General features: G+C 44.8%; 1 protein-coding gene across 1 annotated transcript in view; it reads left to right on the top strand.

Moving 5' to 3' along the window:
- Nucleotides 1–14,583, top strand: part of SYNE1 (spectrin repeat containing nuclear envelope protein 1) — a 2,319,318-nt gene that overhangs the window by 1,808,786 nt on the left and 495,949 nt on the right. The window contains exon 117 of the mRNA XM_086926873.1: nt 13,223–13,378. Coding sequence (XP_086782999.1) covers nt 13,223–13,378 — 156 coding nt within the window. The remainder of the gene's footprint in view (nt 1–13,222; nt 13,379–14,583) is intronic.

Consider the following 14,583-nt stretch of genomic DNA (forward strand, 5'->3'; position numbering starts at 1 on the left):
GGACACTGTTGGTTGGGCCACCCAAGGCCGTGTGGTGTTGGGAGCAGGGGTGTCTTTTCCTGTTGGGCTTTTCTTACCAGCTCCGGTCGTGGTTGGTGGGACCCTCCAGATAGAGGCTGCAGGCATCGGTGGGAGCCTTGAGGTAGGTCAGGGATCACCAGATCCCAGGTCAGTATTGCCATAGAGACCTCCTCGTGCTGTTGGGCCACTCCAACTTGGGCTGCGGCTTTGGGTGCAGAGTGGTGCAGAATCGCGTATTTGCCCGGAGCCAGAGTCTGTTTCTTGAGCAGGTTCGGTGCTCACGGGATACAAAGTCTTTGTAGGAAAGGCAGGGCAGGTCCTCCAGGTTCTAGGGGGCTGCTGGCTGCAGGACATGCTGGGATTCCTCTGGAGCAGGTCGAGGCCTTAACAGGCCAGTAGGGCTAGGGCGAAGGTAGTTGGTGCCCTCGTCTTCTTCCTTCAGCACAGCTCCTCGGTCCTTCTTCTTCTTCTTGCTTGTCTGAGGAGGCAAGGTTCGGGGTTGCCCATTAAATAGTAAATTTAGGGACATTTCAGGTAGGTACAGATCGGGACCACTGGGTCCCTTCCTTGGGGTGGGTACACCCCCTATTATGTCACCCTCCAGTGGGATGGGGCATAAGCCTCACTCTGGTTGGCTGGGTCCCCCCAAATTTAAGAAGGCGGGGACTGAAAGTTATGCTTTGCGTTGCCTCCCCCACCTAAAAGGTGGGGTTGGCAAAGGTGGGTACACCTCTCCTTCTATCTTGCCCAAAGTGGGGGGTCAGAACCGGTGGGGGCAAGTTGCTTGGAGCAGCCAAAGGTTGTGTCAGCTCACAAAGGCAGCAAGTCTTTGAAGCTTCCCCTTCATGGACCCTGCTCATCCTTGGGAAGGAGGCTTGGCACCTCTGCTCAGGGTGTGCTTTGTTTTCAGGACCCCGAGAGCAAGAGGCTCTCGGTCCAAGGGTCCAGAAACATGTCAGGGTGGCAGCTGGTGAGCAGCCAGGACACTAGAGTTAGGTCATTTTTCAGGTGACATTTCTAAGATGCCCTTTGAGTGCATTTGGCATTAAATCCCACACACATCAGTGTGGGTTTAATGTGCTGAGAAGTTTGATATCAAGCTTCCCAGATTTCAGTAAAGCCATTATGGTGCTGTATTGACAAACTCCCAGACCATATACTCACTATGGCTTACCGCGCTTACAATGTCTAAGAATGGACTTAGACACTGTTCGGGTAGAGGGTTCGTGTACCTATACCCTCGCCAGTGGTTAATTGCATCCAGCTAGAGGGGTGGCTTACCTATGCCATAGGCAGTGGTTTGTAGCCATGGCACACAAGGATGTGTAACAACAAATGTGGGTCGGTTTGAGCACTGCTAATTTAAATGTGTAGGTTACACTTTGTTTACTGTGCTCCACGGTCCACTCCCCACTCTGGAGTGGGTAGTTGTGAATAGAAGTAAAGCAAGTCTTTGATCGGCTTGTCTCCCTGGGCACAAGTATAGGCTGGTTCTCCAGCATAAATTAGTGAGACAACTGTTCAATTCTTCATTTCAATAGTTCCATTTTAATTATAATCCATGGTTTACAACAAAATCCATAATGTTGATTCACATCAATCAAAATATCTGAATTTTCATCAATATGGCTTTCCTTTCATTGTTGGCATTAAATGGCCTCCCAATGCATTTCGGTGCGAGCAGCGCCTTTATCAAGGGATCTGTGGGTCAAAATGCAAGTAATTAGTACTACTTTACTATCGCCAACCAAATAGTGCTATAACTAGCTACTAACATCACATAATAGTTACTAAAATAAAATAAAATAAACCAGACTAAAGTTAGCTATATTCATGGCATACTGGTGGTATTCATAGCTTTACATGACATCTCTATAGTGATGGTAAAATTACAACATGTCCAATTATTTTTAAAAGAAGTAGTTCTATAACCCCTGCTGTACGGTTGGCAACAATCTTACAAGTAAACACGGAACCGTGTGATGGGCGTTAGTGCGTTAAAACTCTGCATAAGCTAGTGTATGGGCGTATCTGATCTTCGTTCGAATGGAAACCGCTAGTAGCTTAGAAGACTGCGGTATAATAGTGTATCTAACTGGCCCGCCAAAACGTTACAATCTAGCATTTAATGCCAACAATGAAAGGATGTAAACAGTTGTCTCACTAATTTATGCTGGAGTACCAGCCTATACTTGTGCCCAGGGAGACAAGCCGATCAAACACAAGGATGTGTGCCCTGTTAACTCTACACTTTTCTCTGCACCAAAACACACAACCTGCAATGGCAGTGTGTGTGTGTGTTGAGGTACAGGGCCTCTAAGGGTGGCACAATATGTGCTGCAGTCCTTAGAGGCCTTCTTTGGACAAAGTGCCCTTGGTACCCATGGTTCCTTTTACAAGGGACGTACATGTGCCGAGAGAGTTGCCAATTGGGTTTGCAACTGTACAGTTTTAGGGAAAGAACATAGTCCCTGGGTACCTGGTTGGCAGGAACCAAGTGCACACTTAGTCAAAGAGCATCAACATCAGGCAAGAAGTGGGGGGGGGGAACCATGCAAAAAGGGGCACTTTCCTACAGAAGTGTACTGATTGAAATCAGTTTTTGGCACCTGACAGCGCTTACAACTGGGCCTACTTGATTGCTTGACTCGTGTGCTTTGGGAAAAACTCACTCAATCCCTTTTTTGTCTCTACTTGACATACACCGATTACTGAGCTTCTCTTGATGCCTTCACACCAGGGCTTTGAATTCACCTCTAGAGAACTCCAACAATGTGAATGTGAAGTAAGTGAGGGAAAGGATGCCCTTCCAATACTGCCCCCAGCACTGGTTCAAGTTCTCCTGGACCGAACCTCATTAAGTGTGCAATCTCTGCCTCTCTCTTGAGCACAACACCATGTGCCTTGCCTGCCTCACCATCTGGTTGAAGAAAACTCAGATGAGAGCGGAGACTGCTGAGGCAGAAATCCGATGACACCCCAACATCTTTGGGGAGCACAGCATTGAAGCAGAGGCAGAAGCCAGCACCTCAGAGGCCCAGGTGGTCCAGTCCAGTTCAGAGGCGAGTTTACCATCTGAGGCCGAGGCAGAACAGCAGCAAGGCCCAGAGGCTTCACAACCATGGAAGACTTCGACCGGAAGTATTGTTGGCACCCATACACAACCAACTCCTGCACAGTGGACACATGTACAGGCAGACTATCGCCTCAGAGGGGGTCGGGCATCGAGCCAGAGTCTAAACAGCCTTTTGGGCCACCGCTGCTTTTGAGCAATAGTCGGCAGCAGGAGAAAAATTCATAGTTGACAGCGCTCCCTTCTCTGCCCACAGAGATCCTGTACCAGGCTTGGGCTCCATTAACCCCTTCCATGCTCATGACGTGCTCAGCTCGTCATGAGTCACAGTGGAGCTGTGCTCATGATGAGCTGAGCTCATCATAACGGCCGCGGCCCGTCCACGTGCGGTTTCACTGTGAGTCATGATGAGCTGGGCTCGTCACAAGCACAGCGCCCCCGCACCGTGGGGGGAATTACCCCCGCAGCAAAGGGGTTAATGCCAGCAGGGTCCTCAACATTGGTACCAAAGCAAACACTGGCATAAAAACCATATCAGCACCTAAACCCCCATTGGTGGCAAAACCAGCCTCAAGGTCAGAGAGGCAGACACTGAAGATGCATTTAGTGCTAAAAACACCAATGAGGGCCAGCTCTGAGTATTTAGAGCAACCTATGCTCCATCACTTGCAGGAGTAGTTAGATGCTCACCAAAAGTATCTGCTTGTACACCCACAGACAGATAAAATCTCAAACTTGCCACCAAAGCCACAAGAGATTCTCCCAAGGAATATGCAATGTACTTTTGAGAAGCAGAGTGCTTGAAGCTTCCTTCACCCCCCAAGCATAAGAAACACGTAGACAGGGGCACTAGCCCACTCCCAGCTCTACCTCCTCCTTCACCACCATTTCCTCCACCATCACCACCTCATGCTCCACTTCTTTGATATTCACCGATGGGGGTCACCCACTCTTTGTTCAGGCTGGGCAACCAATCCACCATGCTGATCCCTATCATGCATTCTATGACCCTGAGCCTTGGGGTTACCCTTGGACGACTATAATATTCATCCCTTAAGTGATTCAGAACTGGATCTGTATCCAGCCAAACCTTTTTCTTTACTAAATACCACAAAGTTATACACAGAGTAGAAATGTGTCACAAACTTGATATGCACATTGTCCAGGAAGACACATTCCTGGTCAAAACATTATCCAAGACCCACTGCACCCTTTGGTTCTCCCTATGCTTAAATGGATGCTCTAAACCACCTCTGAGACCTTTAAAGATCCTGTCAAGGCAAGGATCAAAAACAATTATCAACCCTCACTCAATGACCTACCCTATATCCGTGGCCACATACATCTAGATTTGCTAGTTGTCCACACATCGTGCAAACACCCGTACACTCAGGTTGCAGGAGTCTCTCCTTTTCCTAAGGAGAGTAAAAAGCAGGATGCAGCTGGCAAAAGGGGTAGCGATGCAAGCAGCCACACATTGGAGGATTGCTAACTCATTTGGCTGGCTATCCCTATATGACAGGGCACATCAGGATTAGATGGAGGCCCACATTGCCTATACTGCTGGATAGGATAGGCAGTGTGGGCAAGAGCTGGTAAAGGAGGGGAACCCATGTTTAATGCCATTGTGCACTGCACCATAGATGCGACTGACAACGAGGCCAGAGGAGTCAACACCAGTATCCTGGTCAGAAGTCACGCCTAGCTCAGTGCCTCTGGCTTTAGCCCAGAGGTACAGCAGCATCTGCTAAATCTGCCATTTGATGGTGAGCATCACTTCGGACTGCAGATGGACCAGATGCTGGAAACACTTAGATAAGACACAAATCCAGCCAAAGCTATGAGCGCCCTTACGACATCTACTCCAAGGGTTTTCTCAACCAGCTCTGATTCAACGTGGGGTATTCATATCGCCCTGTACAGAGAAAAAAACGGACTAGGAGCAACGGATGCTCATGTAACAGAGCCTCCTCCTCTAGTCAGTGACTGCCTTCACCTCCCCCCCCCCTCCTCACACTTCACACACAACCTTTTGGGGGAAGACTTCAAGGACTTCTTCCTTGCTGGGAAGAGATTACCTCGAGTAAGTAAGTGTGTTCTCTCGATCATAGAGTACGGCTACTGCCTCAAACTCATCTCATCTTTATATAAGAAACATAATAATAATAATAATAATAATCCCATCAAACATCTCAATCCCATCAAATGTCTCTGTGTGGCCCACAAGGCTCTCTTTGGTAAAGCACCAGAGTACATAAAACAACGTCTTATGAGATACGTTCCCGGTAGACCTCTGCGTTCAGGGATGACCTCTAATCTGATCCAACCTAGATTCAAGCTAAAAACCAGAGGAGATAGAGCCCTGTCTGTGCTTCTCCCACAGTTGTGGAACGCACTTCCGACTACTTTGAAGGAAGAATCTCAGTTACTGCCCTTCAGAAAGAAATTAAAAACCCATCTATTTAAAAGGGCGATGACTCCAGCATAATCGACGGGTAGCCTGAGAGACTTGGGTTAACAGTGTGTTGTGTTGTTCTGCTTCTAAGCACTTAGAGACCGGCGGTGATAGGCGCTATACAAATAAGCAATAACATAACATAACAACATAACTCTCTGCAAATATACCCTTGGTCTCTAACAATGGAGCCTTCTTGAAGAGAAAGTTCAGGCACTTATTTCCTAAGGAGCCATAGAGCCTGTTCTACAAGCACACCACAGCAAGGGGGTCTACTCTCTATTCTTCCTCATCCCCAAAAATGACAAAACTTTGAGGCCTATTCTAGATCTAAGACCCCTCAACAAGTATATCCACTCTGAATATTTCTACATGACCATGCTGCAGGATGGCATCCCACTGCAGCAGCAAAGTGAATTTATGACCGCAGTTGATCGGAAGGACACCTACTTCCACATGACCATCCATCCTGCTCATCACTGCTTCCTATGTTTCGTTGTAAGTGGTCAACATTATCTATTCAATGTTTTTCCTTTCGGCGTCACCACAGCCCTCAGAGTATTCACCAAATGCCTAGCTGTGGTAGGCTCCCATCTCACAAGGGATGGTATTCACGTGTTCCCCTACCTCAAAAATTGTCTGGTGTAAAGTGCAAGCAAACAACAGTGCCTCGCTCACACCCAAGCCAACCATATGCCTCCTCCACAGGTTGGGATTCACAATAAATACTGCCAAGTCCCACCTCCAGCACCTTCAGATCCAGCCCTTCCTGGGTGGCATTCTGAAAGCTGTACCGGCTAGGTCTACCCAAGCCTAGCCAGTGTATAGGCATTCCAGCATATACTGCCTGTTTTTCAGCCAGCTCATCAACTCACAGTCAGAACACTTATGCATCTCTTTGGGATGATGCCAGGCAGTACACGCATCTGCCCCAACCGCACAATGGTCACAGGCAGAGGGTCACTTAGAAGATCTAGTATTTATACATGTCAGCACCCATTGCTCCCTGCAGTGGTGGAACAGCAACAATCTGTTGCAGGGCTGGCCTTCATGGACCCTATTCCACAAGTGAACATCACCACAAACTCCTCACACTCAGGATGGGGACCTTCAATAAATAACTAATCATGGTGTGGTCATCATATCTATTCATTTGAGGTCCTGGCCATCCAACTAGTTTTCAAAGCTTTCTTTTAAGACATTCAGCAGAGAGTCGTCCTCATAAAGACCGACACTATGACTGCCATATTTTACCTTCAAAAGCAGGGTGGCACACACTTACTGCAGTGGCCAACACTGGAACAGAGCATTTAGCATTGAGCAATTCACCATGGGATAAACCTCCTTGTGGACTACCTTCCAGGAGTGGACAACATCTTTCCAGTACTGCTCAGCAGGATGCAGCAATAAGTCCACAAGTTGGAACTCCACCCACACCTCCTACACCTGTTCTTCTGTCATTGGTAAAGGTGTATGGATGAATTGGTAAGGGATCTTTGCCTATGCTTTTCTTCCTCTCCCACTCCTCCTGTATATGGTCCAAAAGCTTCGGCAAACCTCCCTCACTCTCATCCTGGTTGCTCCCATGTGGGCCAGACAACACTGATTATTGATCCTCCTTGAACAGTCCATTGTTGTCCATCAGAAGTTTCCCTACAAGCTGAACCTTCTCACTCACAACCAAGGCAGAAATAAACTCTAACCCCAGGCAAATCAATCTAGCAATTTGGCTCCTGAGATCCTAGAGTTTCATTATCTCAATCTTCCTCAATAATGCATGGCCATCATAAAGGAAGCATGCAGGCCCACTACACGAGCCTGTTGTGCTGCCAAGTGGAAAGGGTTTGTCCATTACTGCATTTCAATGCACCTGGACCCTCTTAAACTTCAGTTCAGTATATTATCTGTTAACTCTTTCACTTGAAAACGTCAGGTCTAGCTTACACTTGCATACACCTTCACTTAGCCTCTATTGCAGCCTGCATGCAGATCAGTGAGCACTATTTTATGCAAAATCTTGTCATCAAGGCTTTCATGGAAGGACTCAGCCGAGTTATCCCACCCATTGTTCCCCCAGCCCCCATGTGGAATGTTAATGTTGACCTTCCTAGGCTCATGGGTCCTGTTTTTGAACCACTACAATGATGCCGTTTACAAGTCCTCTCCTAGAATGTCACCTTCCTTGTCGCTCTTACATCCTTAAAATGTGTTAGCGAGCTCAGGCCTTTACTTAGAGGAGCCTTTCTTCCCTTCCAAGTTCATAACGACATGGTTGTCCTCAGTACTAACCCTAATATTACTCCCAAGTGGTGTTCCCTTTCCACTTCAACAAGATCCTTGAGCTATCTGTGTTTTTTCCTCAGCCAGACTTGGTAGCAGAGAGGGCCCTTCAAACCCTTGATTTAATTTGTGCTCATTTACGCTGGAGGAGCATAGTTAAAGTCCTCTTACACGAGACACACATAACATCAGGTGAACATACTAAACTCAGAAGGCGTTAGAGGAAACAACTATTTAGAGCAACGTATTCCATTTTTTCCAGGGAAGCACTGATTTGAGGAAACCAAACATACCATTCCAATTCACACAACTGATCATGGACCCTGAGTGCCTCTATGACTTTCCTCTGGGCAAACTAGACCAAACAGAAGTCCTCTTGGCCAGTTTATTTGCCTCCAATGTGGGCCACAGGGAATTTAATGACTCACTATCAAATGAATTGGCTTTATACCTCAACACAATTCATCTCACTCACCTAATCTGTGGATATAGTAGCGATAAGGGCGTCCCTAAATAAGGGGTGCAATAATACACTTGGCTACATCTAAATCCATAGTCCCCGTCAGGCTGTCCACTGAATTTGACAAGATCTTCCCTGGCAAAGCTGCCACCCAGACTACTAGCACTCTGTAACAAAATATATGAATCGTGGTGACTGCCACCCTCCCTAAAGGAGGTGCTTCTGATCCTTCTCCCCGAATTGGGCCAGGGACTTGGGGTGCTGGAGATTTCTGGCCTCTCAATAATAAATGTTGATTACAAAATTATTAGGAAGATGATTGCTACTCGTTTCCTGAGTGTACTGCCGGGCCTGGTACACCGGTACCAAAGTGGCTTCATTCCTGGCCAAAGCACATCCCCCAGTATACAAAGTCTCTTCCATATCCTCGACTTTCTCTTGGACAGCAACATTACACCAGTGGTGCTGCCCACAGACCTGCAAACGACCTTTGACATGCTCAGCTGACACCCTAACCATATGCTGTTATCAGAAAAATTGTACTCCCTAATTTCTTATTCAGATGGACCAAAATCTTGAATGCTGATCAAGTAGATAGAGTTATGAAATGGAAGGATCCATTTGTGAGTGAGACAGGGCTGTCCTCTTTCACCTTCATTGCTTGCTGTGGGAATGGAACCTCTAGCATCCTGATTTTTCACGGAGGGCAACTTACTGTAGCTGAGGGTGGCAGAATATATTACACAATATCATGATATATGGAAAATGCCCTCACCGATTTGAAAGATATATTATGGGGACTACTGTGTTCAAGGGGAGAACTCTTGTATGTTCCCCATTAGGCCAGAGGACATGGACATGCCAACTGAAACCTGGGGTGAACACTTGAGCTGAGCGTCACACTCTTTCATACTTAGGTATACAAGTATTCCGGAATCCGCTAGATGGAATAGAGGCCAAAGTGGGTAAAGCAATAGGAGTAGCATTGAGTTCTGGAAGAAACTGCCCTTGGTAGTGCTGGGGAGGGTGGCCCTCACAAAAATGATGGTCCAGGCTTCTGTACCACTACACTAACCTGCCTTATAAATTACACCAAAAAAACTGAAAGACTGGAGGACTGGGTGTCAGAAAGTGGGTGCTTTTCTGACATCCAGTATGTTTTCAGGAGTAGCCTGGGCACGGTTGAACAGTGCCTCAATCTGCACCTGGTTATAGGTAAATATACCTTAGCCAAGCCTGGAGCTCTATATCTTGGATTCAAGGACTTGACGTCTGCCTTTGACTGGGTGCAGAGAGGAAGACTCTGGGAGAAAATGTTGACCATGGGCATTGATCCGCCCATTGTGCATTTCCTGGCAGCTATGCATCCGGAAGTGAAGGGGAGGGTACTATATGGAGCAGGTGGCCAACTTACTGCTCCGCTAAGGACGGATTGTGGGGTACGCCAGGGCTGTGTCCTTACTCCCTTTTTTATTTGGCTTATATATAAATGACTTAGAAAGCCAAATCAAGAGAGGAAATGTGAATGCGCCGCTGGTAGGTCGCAGGCCACTACCAGCACTGCTATATGCGGACAACTGCGTATTGATATCCAGAACGGGATGGGGCTGCAGAGGCTCCTAAATAGTTTTAATAGCTTCATGAACGATCTTGGCCTAAAAACAAATGTAGCAAAGTCACACATTATGGTGGTGGGTAAATCCCCTAAGGTTTTAAAGACATGCTATATAACGAATGAAAAAGTGTCCTATGAGTCGACGTTTTCTTATTTAAAGTTCTTGGCAACAATTAGTTGAGGCCAAAATTAGGGGCTTCAACAAAAATGTGTAGGCCATCTTTAGATTCACTAAAAAATTAGGCTCCATGCGATTCAAAGCGATTACTGATATCTATAAAACCCGCACATGTGTTGTTACTCTGTATGGCGCTGGAGTCTGGGGCTCCAGTAATATCAAGGGCCTACAGAGGGCAGAGAACATGTTTATGAAACGACTTCTGACAGTATGCCACCATTTGCCATTGTGAACTGGGTGTGACCCCATTGTCATTTCGCATACAATTAGCTCCTTTATTGCTATGGTATAACATCTGGGTAAAAGAAGAAGCAGTCTTGAATCGAGCGATTGTTCTATATTGTTTAAAACCCGACCATTTTAAAAAAATCCAGTGAATTCTTACTTTAGTGATCAGTTTGAGAAATTGGGACTGCCAGACTGCCTCGAAAGTCCTGGTAATATAGTTAAAATATCGAGAGCCAGGCTGAAAAAATAATTCCTAACCTACTTGTATTCGGTTAGAGATAACTTGGACAGGGGTAAAAAAAGGGGTCGCTGACCATTCATTATTAATTTGTACACCAGGCATTGCGCCATACTCTCCTTTTATTTTAGTCACACTAAAATGTTTTATCTGTTAAGATTTAGGATGGATACTTCCTGCTTACTGGTTTCATACCCACATGATGCACATTGTGATGCTAACTTGGAACTGTGCCCATGCGACTCAAAGTCAGTTCAGTGCACGTTGCATTTTATGTTTTTTTGTAAACTTCATACAGAATTGAGATGTGCCCTTTTGAAATCGCTTTTACGATTTTTAAACATTTGAAAGTGTCTGGCTGTGTTACATTATCTCCATCTGCTAATTGACAAATTCATTTATTTAATGGTGTATAAGTATATTTCCACAGCTGTTTAGCAACGGAATATTGTTGGAAAATGATCATCTTGTACACTGACTATATCATCATGACTATGATTTAAGACTTCTTGTGAGGATATATAATATGATATTGTTTAATTTTAGAAAGTGCAGTTAATATTCATATGGAATTTGTATACCAATGTCTTCTCTATGTTTGATGTTAATCAGATTGAAATGCTGTTTCATCCAGGCATTATAACTCTCAGCAAATGGTTCCCTGTAAAAGATTGGCATCTGGTTACTTGTAACCATTATCGCTATGGATTTATCACTAATTGTTTGCATTATATTTTATTATGAATTGTCTGTGTCTTATTCTATGAAATGTTTTTATGATGTTTTCTTTTATGGCTGGCACACAGCCGAATAAAGATTTTTGACTGACTGACGCCAAAAACACTTCAGTGAGCTAAACTCCCAATTGACTTCCTTCATTTGGGACATGGAAAGGAGGTGAGTTGCAATGAGTACCTTGCAGCTCTCCACATCTCAGGCAGAACTAGAGATCCCTAACTTTGATTATTATCAAGTGGCTGCCCAATTCCAGTGGGCTGTGAGATATCTAGCACACAGCCATAGATAAGATGACATGAGCGTGACCTTATAAAAATCTGAAGGCGGCACCAAAGCTTCTTTTGTCGCTGACCAAAAATAAGGAGAGGGATTTGCCTATCCTGGTAGCAAGCATAGCAAGGTGTTGGAGGGGGTATCACTGTATTCTTTATGATGCCCTAAGATATTTACCAGATAACCCACTAAGAATGTTTAAGGGCAGGAGTAATGTCAAGACACAAGACTGGGTGCACTATAAGCTAAACAGAATAGGGTGTTTATATGGAAACAGCCACCTGAAAACATTTGGGGGACTATTGGAGGCATACGGGGTCCCCCTGGAATCTTCTTGACATATGGAAGTCTGGTGGGAACCCTGCATACGTTTTAGAGTCCAACAGAAACCACCAAATCAGAACGTAGCCATAGACTCACCACTATATTGGTGTTGGGCCCAAGGCTGTTAACAAGCTGTATTTATACTGGTATAACAACTTAGACGGGAACTTAAACATGCTCAGAGACATGTTGGCACAGGACCTGGTACTAGACTTTAATAATAAGGAATGGACAGCTGCCTTAGAACACCCCAGCCGGGGTCTCTAGAAATGCTATATTCCAGCTGCAACACTTCTACTTCCTACAGAGACCTTAACTTGCCCCAAGGAGCCAGGGACGGACCTACCATCATATAAACAACCATCACCTTAAATGTGGTGCAGAGAACTCAATTTTTTATCATATGACATGGGCCTGTACAAACTTGGTCAACTATTAAGATACTGTCACACTAACCTTAGAGAATGCAACAGGCTGTGCAGCTTTGTTTAGCCCCAAGAGCTGCATGCAAAAGGAGAAAAATGGGCAATAGGTTCATAAAACTGTGGCTACCAATAGCATAAAGTGGCATTGCCACATCTTTGAGATCCCTGAGAGGCCCTTGCATTCAACAATAGGTTGAGCTATTCAAATGCTGGGCCAACATTGAGTTAGAGGCGGTCCACAGAGATAGCTACAGGGTGCTGGGCAAATGACCACATGCTGGTGTGGGAGGAGTACCTGTCAACTGTCCGAGAGCTTATAGATCCAAGCGATGATGAAGACCTAATACCATATATATGAGAACCCACTGGCAGGCAGTGCGGAAATGCAGGATCAGTAGATTGCACCCCTTACCTACGAAGCTCAGCACACCTTTGGGCCCTGCTTCACCAAAGAGTGCTAGGAATTAACTCCAATTGTGCTGCCATTGAAGTAGCTCCTCTCCTCTCTAGGACATTGTGCTATATCTTCCTTATATATTGTCGCAAATTTGTATACTTTGAACTTGATTCTGATATCATAATTAACATGGTCTAATCTGTTTGGGGAAACTCCCCTATCTACTCTCTTTCAAGTCTTAAATATGTTACAGAAAACAAATGAAATATATTTAAGAAAAAATTATCCTTCTGGTGGTTACTCAAAGAATAAGGGATTTCACAAGGCTTTTTCAGACCTACCATTCTCGAATAATTAGCATGTTTGGAGTCGAAGTCAAATTGAATCATATTGTCCTTATTTGGTCCTTCGGTTACTACTTTGCAACAGTCATTGTTCTCTGTTAAATGATCTGACACTGACAGGATTGATCTGTATTAAATAAATTTGCATATTTATTTGTTTTTGCACTGTTCAGGAGTTGGATGAGATGATAAAAGCTAAAGAAAAAGAACTGGAGAAGGTTGAGCAGAGTGGCATTTCTCTTATTCAGAACAAGAAAGAAAGGGCCTCAGCTAGCGTCCTCAGTACTCTTCGGGAACTCAACCATAGTTGGGCAAATCTGGATCACATGGTGAGAATCTGCAATTCAGCATCTGCAAAAATGTGTACATATTTTTTTTTTTATGTTGAAAGCAGAAGACCCAGTGTCAGAAATACTTTGGACTCTTATTTAACTGTGCTTAAAAACTGCACATGTGCGATCTGCAGTGCTACATAAACTAAAGTTACTCTTGCGATTATTATATTATTGATTTTGAGAACAGGAAATGTCAGAATGTGAAGGAATAACAAAACCAACAAGATGTTCTGTACCAATCATAAGAGTAGCTTAAGGTTGGAAGAGGGTTTCTGGTACGGGCACCAGAGCAGTTTGAATTCCATAATGTTATCAATGTGTATGAGGTACAAGAAGTGTACGTAGGTTTGTAACAGCCCACATCTATTTGTTAACGTCTAATTTTACCCATATTTTTATCTAAATTATCTATATACCTCTAGTCACAAATGATAATGTTGAATATAAAAACACAGTATCTTACATGTTAATCAGACAAGATATTTCATGCTGTCAGATCGAAGGCCAATGACAGCAATAGATAGCAAAGCAGGCTCTTTCATAGACTAGTGCCAGTGTATGCAGGAGTACTGGTTTGGAGTCGTCCCGAATTCATGCTGCCTTTAAGGTTGGACTTTAGGAATATACTCTGATAAATTAAAATGGTGGGGACTGTGTGCAGTTTGTGAGTGTGTGAATGGCAAATGGCACACAAAGTTTGACTGAGGTCTCCAATCTCACTTTCTACAGCCTTCTGAACAGTTTCCAGAGTAAGTACTTTGCTTCTTGATCTTCCTGGACCAATGATATGAATGTGAATGTGAATGTCTTTATAAAAGCCACATATCACACTATTGTATCCAGACCCAGAATGGCTCTACAAGCTTCCAATTCTCTTGTTGTTGGTGCATTCTGCTATCGCGGGAAGGAAAAAATTAATTTTCTTAATTAACCCTCACCCACCCTATTGGTGTCATGCTTCCTCATCCGGTTCCTCCTAAAGGTCTGGGTGGGCTCGACCGTCTTTCAGGGAGCTCTTAGGAGATATAGATCAGGGGGGTTTTAAAGATTAAAAATCCTATTGCTTCCCCAGGTATACCTTTATTCACGGGATGCAATGGATATGAAAAAAATAGAAAAATTGGGTCTCTTGGGACCCTCGGGGTTAGCCAACATGTTTCAGCCCACTTAAAATTAACCAAAAATGGTCAAGGGCCTTC

The sequence above is a fragment of the Lissotriton vulgaris genome, chromosome 6 (genome assembly GCF_964263255.1).
Source record: "Lissotriton vulgaris chromosome 6, aLisVul1.2, whole genome shotgun sequence".
NCBI lineage: Eukaryota > Metazoa > Chordata > Amphibia > Caudata > Salamandridae > Lissotriton > Lissotriton vulgaris.